This window comes from Cynocephalus volans, chromosome 11, assembly GCF_027409185.1.
Source record: "Cynocephalus volans isolate mCynVol1 chromosome 11, mCynVol1.pri, whole genome shotgun sequence".
NCBI lineage: Eukaryota > Metazoa > Chordata > Mammalia > Dermoptera > Cynocephalidae > Cynocephalus > Cynocephalus volans.
Window position 1 is genome coordinate 44,920,404 of NC_084470.1, and position 14,496 is coordinate 44,934,899.

At 38.4% G+C, this 14,496-nt stretch overlaps 1 protein-coding gene across 1 annotated transcript in view; it reads right to left on the reverse strand.

The window, feature by feature from the left end:
- The window catches only part of GLB1 (galactosidase beta 1), an 89,965-nt gene that overhangs the window by 24,821 nt on the left and 50,648 nt on the right, over positions 1 to 14,496 (reverse strand). The window contains exons 11-12 of the mRNA XM_063113639.1: positions 3,608 to 3,682; positions 1,233 to 1,322 (exon numbers count right to left, since the gene is read on the reverse strand). Coding sequence (XP_062969709.1) covers positions 1,233 to 1,322; positions 3,608 to 3,682 — 165 coding nt within the window. The remainder of the gene's footprint in view (positions 1 to 1,232; positions 1,323 to 3,607; positions 3,683 to 14,496) is intronic.

A 14,496-nucleotide genomic window follows, 5' to 3' on the forward strand; every position in this document is an offset into this window, starting at 1 on the left:
GAAAAAAAAATTAAGCTATAAAGGACATTCATTATTGGAATGACTGGGGACACCTGAACACAGAGTGCATATTAGATAATAGGATTGTATCAATGTTAAATTTCTTAAGTGTGATCATTATATTGTGGTCATGTAGGATAATGTCTTTTTTCTTAAAAGATATATACTGCAATGTTTAGGGGTGAAGTGTTATGATGTTAACAACTAACTCAAATGGTTAAAAAAGAAAAGCAGTTGATTACATACGTGCACAGAGAGAAAAACAAGGTAACTAAAGCAACAGAAGCAACTGAAGCAACCGTTAAGAAGTGGTGAATCTAGGTGAAAAGCGTACGGGTGTTTGTTGTACTATCCTTGCAGCTTTTTTTAGATTTGAACTTTTCCAAAATAAAAAGTTGGGAGAAGGTTTTAAAATAAAGATGGTCAGTGTCTGGAGATTAAACATGCACACACATACACACACGTAAAAAAATCTGTGTTCTGTTCTCTTCAAAAGCAGAATAAAGAACATAGTCCCTACACCATTGAGCTAAGAACAGACAAATAATTAACTTGTCTTTTTTAGCATTACAATAGTGGGTTTCCATTGATGCCTAGTAATAAAAATTACTTAGATCAGTCAGTGCACTCAATTTATACTTCGCACAGAATTATGTTGAAGCAGGTTGATCTATTCCTAGGTGAGAGATAACAGGAATGGGGGGGGGATATAGAAAAGATCAGCCCGAAATACTGCCATTTGCAACAACATGGATGGACCTTGAGAGAGTTATATTAAGTGAAACAAGTCAAGCACAGAAAGAGAAATACCACATGTTCTCACTGATTGGTGGGAGCTAAAAATTAATATATAAATTCACACACACACACACACACACACACACACACAAACCGGGAGGGGGGAAGAAGATATAACAACCACAACTACTTGAAGTTGATACGACAAGCAAACAGAAAGGACATTGTTGGGGGGGAGGGGGGGAGGGAGGTTTTGGTGATGGGGAGCAATAATCAGCCACAATGTATATCGACAAAATAAAACTTTAAAAAAAAAAAAAAAAGAAAAAAGAAAAGATCAGCCCACTGTGCAGTACTTAAAGCTACAGAGATCCTGAAGATCCGTGCTTAATTTACCTGGGGTCTGATTACTTTGCTTACCATTTTGGCTCCTGCATTCAGAAAGCACAATTTTGCAATCAGAAAAAAGGTGAAGCATTACCTTTTGAGCCTACCTGTTTCACCTGGATAAATGTCAATGGATAAAGGCTTTTTATGGGCCCAGAGGGACATAGGATGTCCAGAGCTGCCTCCACTGTCTTTAACTGAAAAGAAACAAAGGAAGCGTTCACTCACTGTCACCCCTCACTGGCAATTAGAGTAGACGGTAATGTCATTTCCAAACTATCAAAGACATTAGTAGATTCAACCAAACCTCTAACTAAACCTAAATCATTCCAATTTCACTCAGTGCTGCTTCCCAATTACCTTCAGTCCTCTCTACCCACTCCCTAAGTCTTGATGAAAAATATAAATGATGGTAGTCTTAAAAAAAGGTTCAAACATACCTACTCAGAAATACAGCCTGCTCCGAGAAATATAAAAGGTCCTTAAAATGAATGAAAACCCAGGCTCAGTGGCTGTCTCCTCTGTAAAGCCTTCCCCAAAGCCCCTGAGTAAAGTAACTGTGAAGTAAAAATAGTAACTAGAGGCAAATGACACTAAACTAAGATTCGATATACTGCTATTGTATCACTTTATTGTAACTACTTCATAGTTACTTCACCCTCCTCTGAACTGGTTGGTAGCATATTTTCCACGCCAGGATCACTTATCAGTTGTGTATCTTCGCCTTCCTCGCCAGACCGTCAGCTCCTTAAGGGGAAGTAGGCACTGTGCTCACCCCAGTGCCTAGCACACAGTAGGCAGCCGATAAGTACTTATCATATTCAACCCAAAGGAGTGTGTATTCTTGCAACCCTGATACTTATTCTGATACAATGGTGACAACAAAGAGGATAGCTACCCGTCACTGTGTGCCTTCATCCCCCAGATGAGATGGAGCATTTTATCCCACTCCCTCATTTAATGCTCCCAACTACCCAGTGAGGCAGGCATCATTGTCCTTGTGTTATAGATGAGGAAACGGGAACTCAGAGAAGCTCACTTGAGTAATGGCAGAGCCAGGATTTGCAGTTAAGTTTGGCTCCAAAACCCAGGGCTTTCCACAGCATGATACTGGATAGGAATTTTATAAACATTTTCCATAGTTATCTTGCAAATGTGCAGCATCGACGAAAAAAAATCTTAATTACAATTCCATCAAGCCAGCTACCCACATGGGTGTTTTCTAAAGGAATTCAATTCAGTAAAAGCTTCTATTCTAGTCTATATAACTATGTTCTATATAAATTTAATTCATTATATATGCCAATTTACTATTTTAAATTGTATATAGTTAGTTAACCATGAAAAGCCATTTCTGCTCACACAATTTACACTGTGGTAAACAGGAACTAACCTAGCTTTGTTTTAGCAATGTTGTTGTTTTAAACATTTGGAGTTATTTTCTGTCGCATGGAAATAAATTTCTCATGGCTCTAAAACAAACAAAACAATCTTTTCCTTAAGTAGCTGTAGCAATAAACAAGTAGAAGTGCTCCCTTTACAAGTGTGATTAATGTTTGATTAATCTAAGGAAAGATTCCTATCAGGCAGAGAGAACATGTTCTTTGTAGGAGGTAGCACATGCATCTGACGCTGGGTGGAAAATGTTACAAGAGCCCAAACAACCAATCATAATGTTAAAGGGCTTCTAGAATGGAAAGATTATATAATCATGTTTGGCATTTTGCTTAAAGATAAAAACTTATGATGCTATTTTAGGATAACAAGATTCTTAAGAAATAAGTAACTGTTCATGTTTTCTTTCTTTCTTTTTTCTTTTTTTTTCTAAGTTAATATATGTAGGAGTTAGGGGTTTTAAGAGGGGAAAACCTGAAAAGACATGGTCAAACAAATTGGTTTACATCACTCTTTCTGACTATTAAGTAAAATCTCTCCTCTTTTTCCTCTTTTCCTAGAACAAAATGACCTTCACTCTTACTTATGATTAATTTCTAGCTTTTCCCCCTGATATGCCATTTACCATATAAACAAAAGACCATAAGAATTAGGATATGATTTTGAGATGGAGGGGAGTATATAATTTAGGATAGAGGCCTACCAAAATGCCCATGGTTTGGGGATCCCCTTCAGGAAAAGGTGAATTATGGAGAAAGAGCCCAGCCAGCAGAACAATGAGGTGACATATTATTTCCACAAAGGCTCCGGCACTGCTTTTGACAACTGATAATTGAGCCCAAATGACCTGAACGATCGAAGAATGCCTACTACTCCTGCTCAGCCCATCCACACGCCACACACCTTCTCACCCCCTATCTCTCCATTTTCCCAGAAACATCATCTACCCCATTAGGCTTGCAGAAAACAAACTCACAGAAAAATAATGAACTGATTCCCCGCACAGCCCTTTCACTCATGCTGCTAAATTTCTCACTCCCATCTCACATTGAACATTTCTGGTTTTTTTTCTTTTTCTTTTTCTTACCTTTTTCAGAGCAACTTTTCCATATGCAAACTTTGGTGTGGATGGGGGGATAATACCTTCTGGTACTTTTTCAAACTATGAACCGGGTGGAAAAAGAGAGAAAAGAAAAAAAGTTGTTAAACCTTCAGAAACATATCTATAAAATTCATTTTTCAAAAGGAATGTCAAAGACTCCAGCAACAGTGCTAGTGATTTTTGGAATGGCAAAAGAACAAAGGACTTCTTCCAAAACAGGATCTGGTAAAGTTTTTATTTCTAAGTGTGTGTTTGTGTTTTAAGTTCCAGGAATCGGCCAAATGATTATAGAACAAAAGACTTCAAAACAGAAAAGCGAAAACAGGTAGAAAGAATGAGGGTAAACAGCAGAAGACTGGGGAGTGGGAGAAGAAAAGGAAAAAGGTACGTGGCAAAACAATCTTAACGCAGATAGCCTATAGCAGGAAAAAATATTAATCTTATCAGTAAAGTAAAGTTTTGTATCAATGTTAAATTTACTATACTATTTAAGAGAATATTTCTACACAGTCGTCTTTTTTTTTTTTTTTTTCTTTTTTAGGCAGCTGGCTGGTAAGGAGATCAGAGCCCTTGTTCTTGGTGTTGCAAGGCTGCACTCTGACCAAGTGAACTAACTGGCCAGCCCTCTGCATGTTCTTATGAAACATATACTGAAGTATTTAGCAGTAAAGGGTCATGATGAATGCAGTCCTCCGATGGTTTAGAAACCAGAGAGAGAGAGAGAGAGACTGAGAATGCTCATGTGCACAAATGATGAAGCAAACAGAGTGAAATGATGATGTGGGTGAATCTGGGTGGGGAATATACAAATGCTCTTTGTACTATTTTTATTCCCGTAATTTTTTTCTATACGTTTGAAGTGATTTTTAAATAAAAAGTTAAAATAATAAAAATACGATCTTACTAAATATTAAATATTATGTATGTATATACATATAGATACACACACACTCATACACACATGTATATATATGACCTGGTGTAAGTCCCAGGTCTCAGAAGAGTCTGTGGCCATCTGGCATTTCCAAGTAGGTTTTATTATGATCTCTTAGGATCCTTCCATTACTTTCATTCTTTTTTCTTTTTGGTTTCCCTCTTTTAAAGTAGTAATGAAAACTAACAATTTTAAGAAGAAGAAGACAAAAGACTATGACAATGAAGAAAAACAGTCTCCTGACTTACTTTTCTCTTAGTTCTATTTTTCAGAGAAGACCATTTTAAAATCATTTAATCATTCCTATTTTTGCTTCTTCTGGTCTTTAAATAATATACTGCTCTTCTTGTTTGATCAATTTAAAACATTATCATTGATTTCTGTAACACATGAGTGCATAGTTCAATTGTACCACCTGGATTATTTTCCTTTCATGCCAACATGGTTGTATCACCATTTTCAGTTTCGCTGCTTCTTACCTTTGTAACTTTAAGATAATATCCTTAACCTTTATTTCTTAGTTCCATCAATTAGGACATTATTCTTTGTGTTCACACTTTTTAAGATCAAGCTACTTGTACTCTTCCCTGACCTCTCCTCCCCACTCCCACATTCCTACCATCAGGCGGACAAAGTTAAATTGTCAAAGTTAAAACCATCTGTTCTGTAGCCATAAGTCTCCCTTTCATCTGTATATTGACTCTGAGTTCAAAATCAATCAACAGTGCCCACGTTATAATTACATAAATATTGCTCCACATAGCTAAATGGTGTTCGCTATAATGGCCTGCCATGTCTTGCTCGGCTTTTTGTGTTCTTTCACCCATTCCTGGGGTTTCTGATTGCCTTCCTTTTTATCTGTCTGCCTTTAGTCTACACTTCTTTAGGTTATTCCAAATTTCTAAGGATTGCATCAAACTCACATCTGGAATTGTCAGTCTTCCTGCTCCAAGGGACTGACTCCCCTCTAGGTTTGATATTCTGAGGCTTCCATTCATTATTCTCCTGGCTTTTAGCTCCTGTTTCTAGGATCTCATGACTTTCTGCTTCCATTGGAGCACAGTCTCAAGGAACTTCCTAAGAACTGGTATGTGTGAGGTGAAATTCCTGAATCTCTGAATGTCACACTTAGTTGGTAGTTTGGATGGGTATAGAATTCTACATTGGAAATCATCTTCCCTCAGAATGCTAAAGGTACTATTCTATTGTCCTCTCTAATGTTTTCATTCATTCATCTAATAAACTCTTATTAAGAAAGTACTTTAAAAAAAAAAAGAAAAAAGAAAGTTGTGTCAAGTCCTGTGCTTGGTATGTACTGGAGATATAAACAGCTCCTAGTCTGGAGTGTAAGAAATGTGTGTAAACAAGTTATGTTAACACACTATGGGAGGTAGTGTATTAAAGATTTCCACTCTGTAAGACAATGGCAGAAAACTAAGTGTGACTAACTCTGCTGAGAGATGGGTCAAAGACGACTCCCCTGAGAAGGTAACTGAGGTGTGCCCTCATTTTCCAGGTGGATAAAAGCATAGAGAGAGTATACAGAAACCAGGAGGTATAAACAGCACTGCCCCATTCACAGAATTTTATGCTGCTCCATTTTAAGATCAGAGAGTCAGTATAAGAAGGGGAGAATTGAAAGATGAGGCTGGACTGCCAAAAGTGCCCTGGGCTCCTGAGCCAGGGTGGGGGGTAGGGGTGGGGGGTAGTGGGTGGGGCGGTGGGAGGTAGGGGGGTGAGGACGTGGGGGGGGGAGGTAGGGGGGGTGGAGGGGTGGGGGGGGAGGTAGGGGGGTGAGGGCATGGGGGGGTGGGAGGTAGGGGGTGAGGGGGTGGGGGGTGGAGTGGAGGGCTTATACCCCTCCTGACATTTGCATCCAGCCCAGCAATGACTGAAGCCCCCTGGTCTCCCCTGCAGGAAAGAGGGGGCTGCCATGGACCTCAACCATGCCCCCCCTTCTTCCTCCTCCTCCCACTCTATTTCTCTCCCCTTCCCTGTCTCCCCCTCCCCCGCAACTGCTCTACAACAACATATTCGAGTGTAAAAAAATAACAATATTAATAAATAAATACATTTTTTTAAAAAGATGAGGCTGGAAGAAAATTGGGGACCAAGTCCTGGAAGACATCCCAACCAGATGAATGTTTTACAGAAATCACTCTGGAAGATGGACTAGAAAAGCCAAGTCTGTAGGAAATGAAGAGGCCTGTGCTGCAAGAGTGTAGGTGATGCTTTAAAAGACTAACATTAGTTAAGTAATACTCACTTTCTCATCTTTAATTATCAGACATAAAACCCTGTTTCCACCAGCACCATGGATTGACAAAAGACATCTTGGGTCTACTCACTGAGCCAATGTCATTCCAGTCATAAACAAAGCAGGACAATCAATCAGCCAGTCAGGAAACTTGATTCATCCTGGGTCAAGTTTCAAAGTTCATAAAGCTTTCCAAGTACTGAAAATCACTGTGGCTATTCTCCCTCCCACTCCTCCACCCAGCCCCAGTTACCATCTTCAGGAATCGCAGAATCCACTCCAAGTATAAAGGTTCTCAACTACCACTTCATTAATTTCTGCAGAGTGACCCATCTCCAAAAAGCCAGCTGGACTCTTACCTTTGACGGAATCCCTATAAAGAACTACAACAAAACTCTTAAAATGGGTCTTAAATTTATTTGAAAGCATACAAAAACAAACTCACCACTGCCCTTGTCAGGAATCAGTAAGGAGGATGAGGGAGATGCCCTACAGTTCTATGGTTCATCCTCGAGGTCAAAGTGTTAACCAAGTCTGGTTGAGTTTTACCCACACCAAAGAGACTACCTTATAAAATGCAAATGTCGTGAGCTTTGTCATGTCTTGAAGATTTATATGAAAAGGGATGCCTGGGGCCTTCACCACTGAGCACAGGCTTGTGCAGCCTGCTGGGAAATTAGTACCCCTAGGAGTCCACGGCAGTGAAAGGTAATGTCTATCTTCACCTAATGTACTCGTTCCACTTATTAAGTGTTTGGTGGAGGAAGGAGACAGGTAGAGCTATATATGGGGGGTATTTACCATCCAATTTCCTTTCCTTGATGCACACAAATATTTTCAATACCATTTAACAAATCAGCTAACTGAATGTCTGCAAAGTCTCATAGGAAAGGGCTCACTAAATCTTTTAAAGTAGTTTATTTCTACCTTCCAAACATGAAATATCAAATAAAGAAAAGGGAGAAAAAGATGACCGCACATGTCATAAGCTATTGAATTATGTTCATTTTTAAAGATGCTGTCTCCTTTGTGGGTTCGTCTTACTCTTCCCACTGGTTAAATGCTTGAGATCCCCTGGGTTTGTCTTTTGCCTGGCCCACTGCTCTTCTCATTTGGCTCCGTGTGCAATCTCAGCCTCTCCCTGGGCTTTAGCCTTTGCCTCCACTGATGGCTCCAGACTTGTGCCCGTCTTGCATACTTCCCCCTAGAGCTTCTTCTCACTCCTAAGTGCTGGTGCTTACTAGACAGATACCTCTACCTGGATGTCCCCAGATGCATCTCGAGCTGAACAAGCCTAGAACTGAACTGGCTTCCTTCTCCCTGCCTGTGCCTCCTCTGTAAACCTCTACTTTTATTCCTGATCCCAACCAATACCTACTTAGTTATCCAACTAGGGTTGTAACCTGGGCAAACCAACGACTCCTCACCCTTCTTCACATTTGCATTCAATCAATACTAAGTCCTACCCATTTTACCTCCTCAATAGTTTTCAAATCTATTGTTCCCTCTCCAATCCCTGCTGCCCCTGCCATCATCTCATTCCTAGGCTACCAGAGCAGCCACCTAACTCATCTTCTGCCCCCAGAAATGCTCCAAGAAAGGGGTCCTAGCAGTGTATTCATATTGCCATACATTCTTGTAAAATTTGCAAAAGTAGTATCATTTAACCACAACAGTCTAAGACTCTTATCTCTTTCTGCTCCAGCTTCTCTGTGTCACATGTCCTCTTATGTCAGCAGGTTTTATAGTGGCTACAGGTACTTTTGGAACCCAGTTAAAGAGCAGTTGAGAAGGGGATTTATTTAACTTGAGTGTAGCAGGATATATTTACATGGTAAATTGTTGCTTCCATGAGCAGGTAAGCTATTGCTAATGAATTATTCTCACCACCCAATATGTTGACTCACTTGGCATCATACAGTAATACAGCAATGCCCTAAGGCATCCAGGCCCAGAACTATGTGGGCTGTGGAGGGGAAACAAGGCTTGAAATACATGGGGCCGGAACCAGTCTGTGGAGATTTCTTCCAAATATTAAATCTCATATATGAAAGAGCTTAGAGGTCTTTTTCCTGATTTTGATAACAATCCTAAATGTTTATATAATATTATCAGTAACAAAATGTGAAACTTTTCTGTTTTTCTTTCTTTCTTTCTTTCTTTCTTCCTTCCTTCCTTCCTTCCTTCCTTCCTTCCTTCCTTCCTTCCTTCCTTCCTTCCTTCCTTCCTTCCTTCCTTCCTTCCTTCCTTCCTTCCTTCCTTCCTTCCTTCCTTTCTTTCTTTCTTTCTTTCTTTCTTTCTTTCTTTCTTTCTTTCTTTCTTTCTTTTGGCAGCTAGCCAGTATGGGGATTCGAACCCTTGATTCTGGTGTGTCAGCACCACATTCTAACCAAGTGACCTAACCGGCCAGTCCCTTTTCTGCTTTTCTAAACTCTCAATCCTAAAAAACAAATTTCAGCCACGCTGAAGTGAAATATTTCTATTCTCTCTAGAGAAAAAGATTAGCATTGTGGGCATCTGAAGAGACAATAAATGCAGCTAAAAGACAGCAAGAAAAAAGGATGATGGAGGTGTTTCAAGTAGTTAATGAATCCGCAATATGTTATTTTAAAATTTTTCTGATATTTCTGATTATTTTAATCTTTTAAACTTTTTGTTATGGACTGAATATTTGTATCCTTCCCAAATTCATATGTTGAAATCCTAACCTCTAATATGATTGCATTACAAGGTGGGGCCTTTGGGAGGTGATTAGGTCATGAGGTGGAGTCGTCATGGATGGAATTAGTGCCTGTAAAAGAGATGCCAGAGACCTGTCTAGCCCTCTTTTTGTCATGCGAGCATACAACTAGAAGTCAGCAGTCCATAATACAGAAGAGGACCCTCACCAGAACTTGGCCATGCTGGCACCCTGGTCTTGGAGGACTTTGAGCCTCCAGAACTGTGAGAAATAAATTTCTGTTTTATATAAACCCTGCCTATTGTATTTTGTTATAGTAGCCCAAACTGACTAAAACACTTGTAATTTATAATGATTTCTTTATACATTCTGAATACACATTCATTTTTGTTGCCTCACCTAATAACCATTCTGAAATGCATATCTGACTACATTATTATTTCCTAAAAATACTTCAAAGGTGCCCATTACCTATGGTGCAAGCTCCCTAACATGGCATATTCAATAGCATTGATTTCTCCAGTGAAGTAAGAGGTAATATCACCTGTACCTTAGGAGGAAGTATAGGGTGGATGGTTTATACTAGACAGTGAGAAGAAGAGATGATCTGAGATAAAAAGAGAACTGAAAATTGTTAAAGATCCAAATGGGATTGGAAGTACAAATCCCAGCCAGTTCACACTGAAGTTTAAGATTCTCCTGCCTGGTTCTGATGCCAGAGTGTGACAGTCACAAAGGTCCTGGCCGGGTGGTGTGCAGAGCTGGGTCTCTTCTTGAATAGCTGCTGCGGAGGAATGCAGGGGTGATGGTCTACGACTACCACAGCCACCAGTTAGAAGAACCAGGGAAGGTCAAAAAAAGAATACGGGATGTCAGGGGTGGGAGAGGGCAGGAGGAAGTAGCTAGAAATATGAGACAATAAAAATGTGAGGTTATGATGAGGCCAAATATAAAGTGATAATTTATGCAAAAAAGCATCTGTTTTAAAACTTGATTTGGACTTTTTTTCTATATTAGGTATAGAAAAGCTCACTATTTCAGAAAGAAAACTATTTTAAAAATAAACCTACCAGCGATTCCACTCCTAGGTATATACTCAGAGGAATGAAAAGCAGAGACTCAACAGATACTTGTAACCCGATGTTCCATGTAACATTATTCAAATAGCCAAAAGATGGAAATAACGCAAATGTTCATCAACAGATGAATGAGATGAATAGATAATCAAAATGTGGCATATCCATACAATGGGATATTATAAAACCACAAAAAGAAGATTCTGATACATGCCACAACATGAACCTTGAAAATACTGTAAATGAAATAAGCCAGATACAAAAGGACAAATATTGTACGATTCTACTTATATGAAAAATCTAGAATAGGCACATTCACAGAGACAGAAAGTAGACTAGAGGTTCTCAGAGGCTGGTGGGAGGGAAGAATGCGGTTATTATTTAATGGTTATAGATTTTCTGCCTGGGGTGATGAAAAAGTTTTGGAAATAGTGGTGATGGCTGCACAACACTGTGAATATAACTATTGCCACTTAATTGTGCACTCACATATGGCTAAAATTGAAAATTCTATTATATATATATTTTATAAAATTTAAAAAATTGATAATATGATAAACCAAAAAACATTTCCTTAAAATACTTCAAAGGTGCCCCATTACCTTGAATTGTGTATTTTACATGAGTGAACTGTATGGTATGTGAATTATATCTCAATAAATCTGTTTAGAAAATAAATAAATAAACCTGAAGTGGCTTGTGAGATGAAGCAACAGACTGTAAAAGAAATAAGCCCACAGGCATTAGAATCAAATCAAATAAACCAGCAGTTCTAGCTGACAGAAGAGGAGACACCAAAAGTAAATATGGAAAATTAACCCTTGTGTAGGAATAACTATGGGTGTTCATATCACTGTAACAAGATACCCTTTGGGTCAGGACACCAGATAAGAACAAATAGGATGACAGAGTAATGCCACCTCCTTGATATTCTCAGTAGCAAATAAGCAATGGTGACCTCTGCGGCTACTACAGGTAACTCTCCTTAGAGGCTTTGAGGATGAGTGGGCGCAACTTTCCAGAAGAGCTTTTAACACCAGCTTGAAATTTTAGAATGAGATAAGTTAACAAAAACAATAATAACAGCTTCCATGTGTTATCCCATGAGAAATGCTAACCATACCATGCAGATGTGGAAGTAAGGTACCTTGCCCACAGAGAGTACTGGAGTCAAGACTCAAGTTTTTTCTGTCACTCTCCAAAGCCATTCCACTCTGTGACTCTGCTCTGGGCAGACTTCTAATACTGGGCAACTTCTCACGAAAAACGTTAAGATTGGCTGGCCAGTTACAGTGCAGTATTATAACACCACGGTCAAGGGTTTGGATCCTTGTACATGACAGCTACCAAAACAAAAACAAGAAAGAAAAAGGCTAAGATTGGTGAGAGAGGTATCAAATTGCATTATTGCCATTTCTTTAAAACTTGCTTGAAAGCTGGTTTATTTTATTTGGAGGAACTCTGGAATAAGAGGGATGGTTAAAGAAAATAATTCAAATTTATCTCTTCTCCGAGCCCTTCCAGTGCAGGACCATGGTGTACTCATCGCTTATGTTTAGAATTTAACACAGAAACTGTAAGATTGGAGCTAAATAAATGCTTGTATAATAATTAAGCAAGTGATCTACAGGCCTCAGAAGGTGTCAGCATTTGTGAATAACAAATTCTAGGAAAGTTTGAGAAATCTCTTAGGGGGTAAGTAAATCTCTAGAACTAGCTTATTGTTGACAAACCTTTCTGTGAAAAATACCTAGAAAAATTGCACAAGGTGCTTAAAAATATTTGTGTGAAGGCATCAGAAGGCTACCAAAGTAGAAAAGAATTAAGTGGTTACAATTCCAGAAAAAAGAGAAAATGGCATGATATAAGTCTGACATTTGGTGCCAGTTTTCCCATCAAGGTATTCGTCAATTCACAAAGGCCAGTTGAGGGCCGGCCTGTGGCTCACTCGGGAGAGTGCGGTGCTGATAACACCAAGGCCCCGGGTTCAGATCCTATATAGGGATGGCCGGTTTGCTCACTGGCTGAGCGTGGTGCTGACAACACCAAACCAAGGGTTAAGATCCCCTTACCGGTCATCTTTTTAAAAACAAACCAACCAACCAACCAACCAAAAAAAAAAACAAAGGCCAGTTGAGAGGCTAGAAATTGAATACAACTTCTGGGAGTCTTAGTGGGTGGAGAAGATAAAAATTGAACTAAAGAGATCATCAGGGAAGAAGAACCTTGATAAACACCTCAGACTCTCATCTGGGACCCCTAAGAAATTTAAACAACAATAGACCAGTCCTCACAAAGATAGAAGCTCAGTTTCAAATTAGCTTAATCCCTGATTGTGTTAAGGTGATCTATTCCTACCTTAACTGTCTGCTAGAAGTAAAAGTAAATTTCTTTGGAAGAAAAAAAAACATCTAGAGCCTAAATTACCTCTTTCTTTTTTGTTTTATTGACTTCTGGGTGAGAAATACACACACACACACACACACACATATGTATGAGACAACACTCTCTGATCAAAAACTAAGAGGGACAATAAGCCATTGAAACAGACCCCCAAGATATCCTGATATCAGTATAATCTGAAAAATCTTTAAAATAATGGTGATAAACATATGCAACATAACAAGATGGAGAATTTTAGCAGAGAACTGGAAACAATTTTTAAATCTAATGGAAGTTCTAGAACTGAAAAATGCAATAATTGAGATTAAGTCTACAATATATGGGTTTAACTCAGACACAGATGAAGAGTGGATGAGTAAACTAGACGATAGGTCAGGAAAAAAACCTAAAGCATAAACAGGGAGGGGGAGAAGGATAGAAAGAAATGGAAAAGAGTTTAAGAGATATATGGAACACAACAAAAAGGTCTAACATACCTTGGTGTCCCAAAAGGTAAGGTGGGAGAATGGGGTCAGCATAACATTTGATGAGATAATGGCCAAGAATTTTCTAAAACCCACCAAAGAAATAATGCCATGAATTTAGGAAGCTCAAAAATCCTCAAACAAGATGTTTGTAAAGAAAACTATACTCAGGCACACCAGAAAAAAATTACTGAAAACTAAAGATGAAGAGAAAATCTTAAAAGCAGCTAGAGAGAAAAAATAAATAAACCTATTACCATCAAAGGAACAACAATAACACTGACAGCTGATTTCTCAGAAGAAATGATGTAAGTCATGTAACAGGGAATAATATCTTGAAAATGCCAATAAAAATAATTGCATAAACTGATAAAAAAAAAAACCTGTAGGAGTAGCTTAGATAGAATATCCAGCTAAGCTCTCCTATCCTAGATTCTTCACCCTCGGAAACTGTGTGGGAGAATAAATGTTATTTTGAGCTACTAAGTTGTGGGGTAATATGTTACAGAGCAATACAGAGGGGAAAAAAAAAATCTCCCTTGAAAATTCATACTCATAACCAGCCCTCAGATATATCTGCAGTCAAAATTCACACTAATTCTGTAGTGCAAAAAAACCAAAACCCTCACTCTAACAATTTAACTTAAACTGTAACTGGTCCCTGGTACCTGCCAGAAGCAAATGCTAATTCTCTCTGGAAGAACCCACCTTCACCCCAAATCTCAAATAATTCCTAAAGGTGAAGTTTCAAGAAATTGAGCTCACAGTCAAAATCACAACACTCAGAAAAAAATTAGGTGTCATGAGCAGAAGCTCACAGAAACAACAAATAGCAGAATCAGACACAGAAAGTCTTTGGACACTGGAATTAAATATATTTAATTTATAGGTATTTTTTAAATTACATAATAAATTTATATATACTTATTACATTTAATATATTTATTATAAATAAATATATTTATTTAAAAATATATAATAAATTAAATATAGATATATAACAGAAGTATCTTTAACATATTTAAAGAAATCAAAGAAGAGAATGTGCATATAAGGAGAG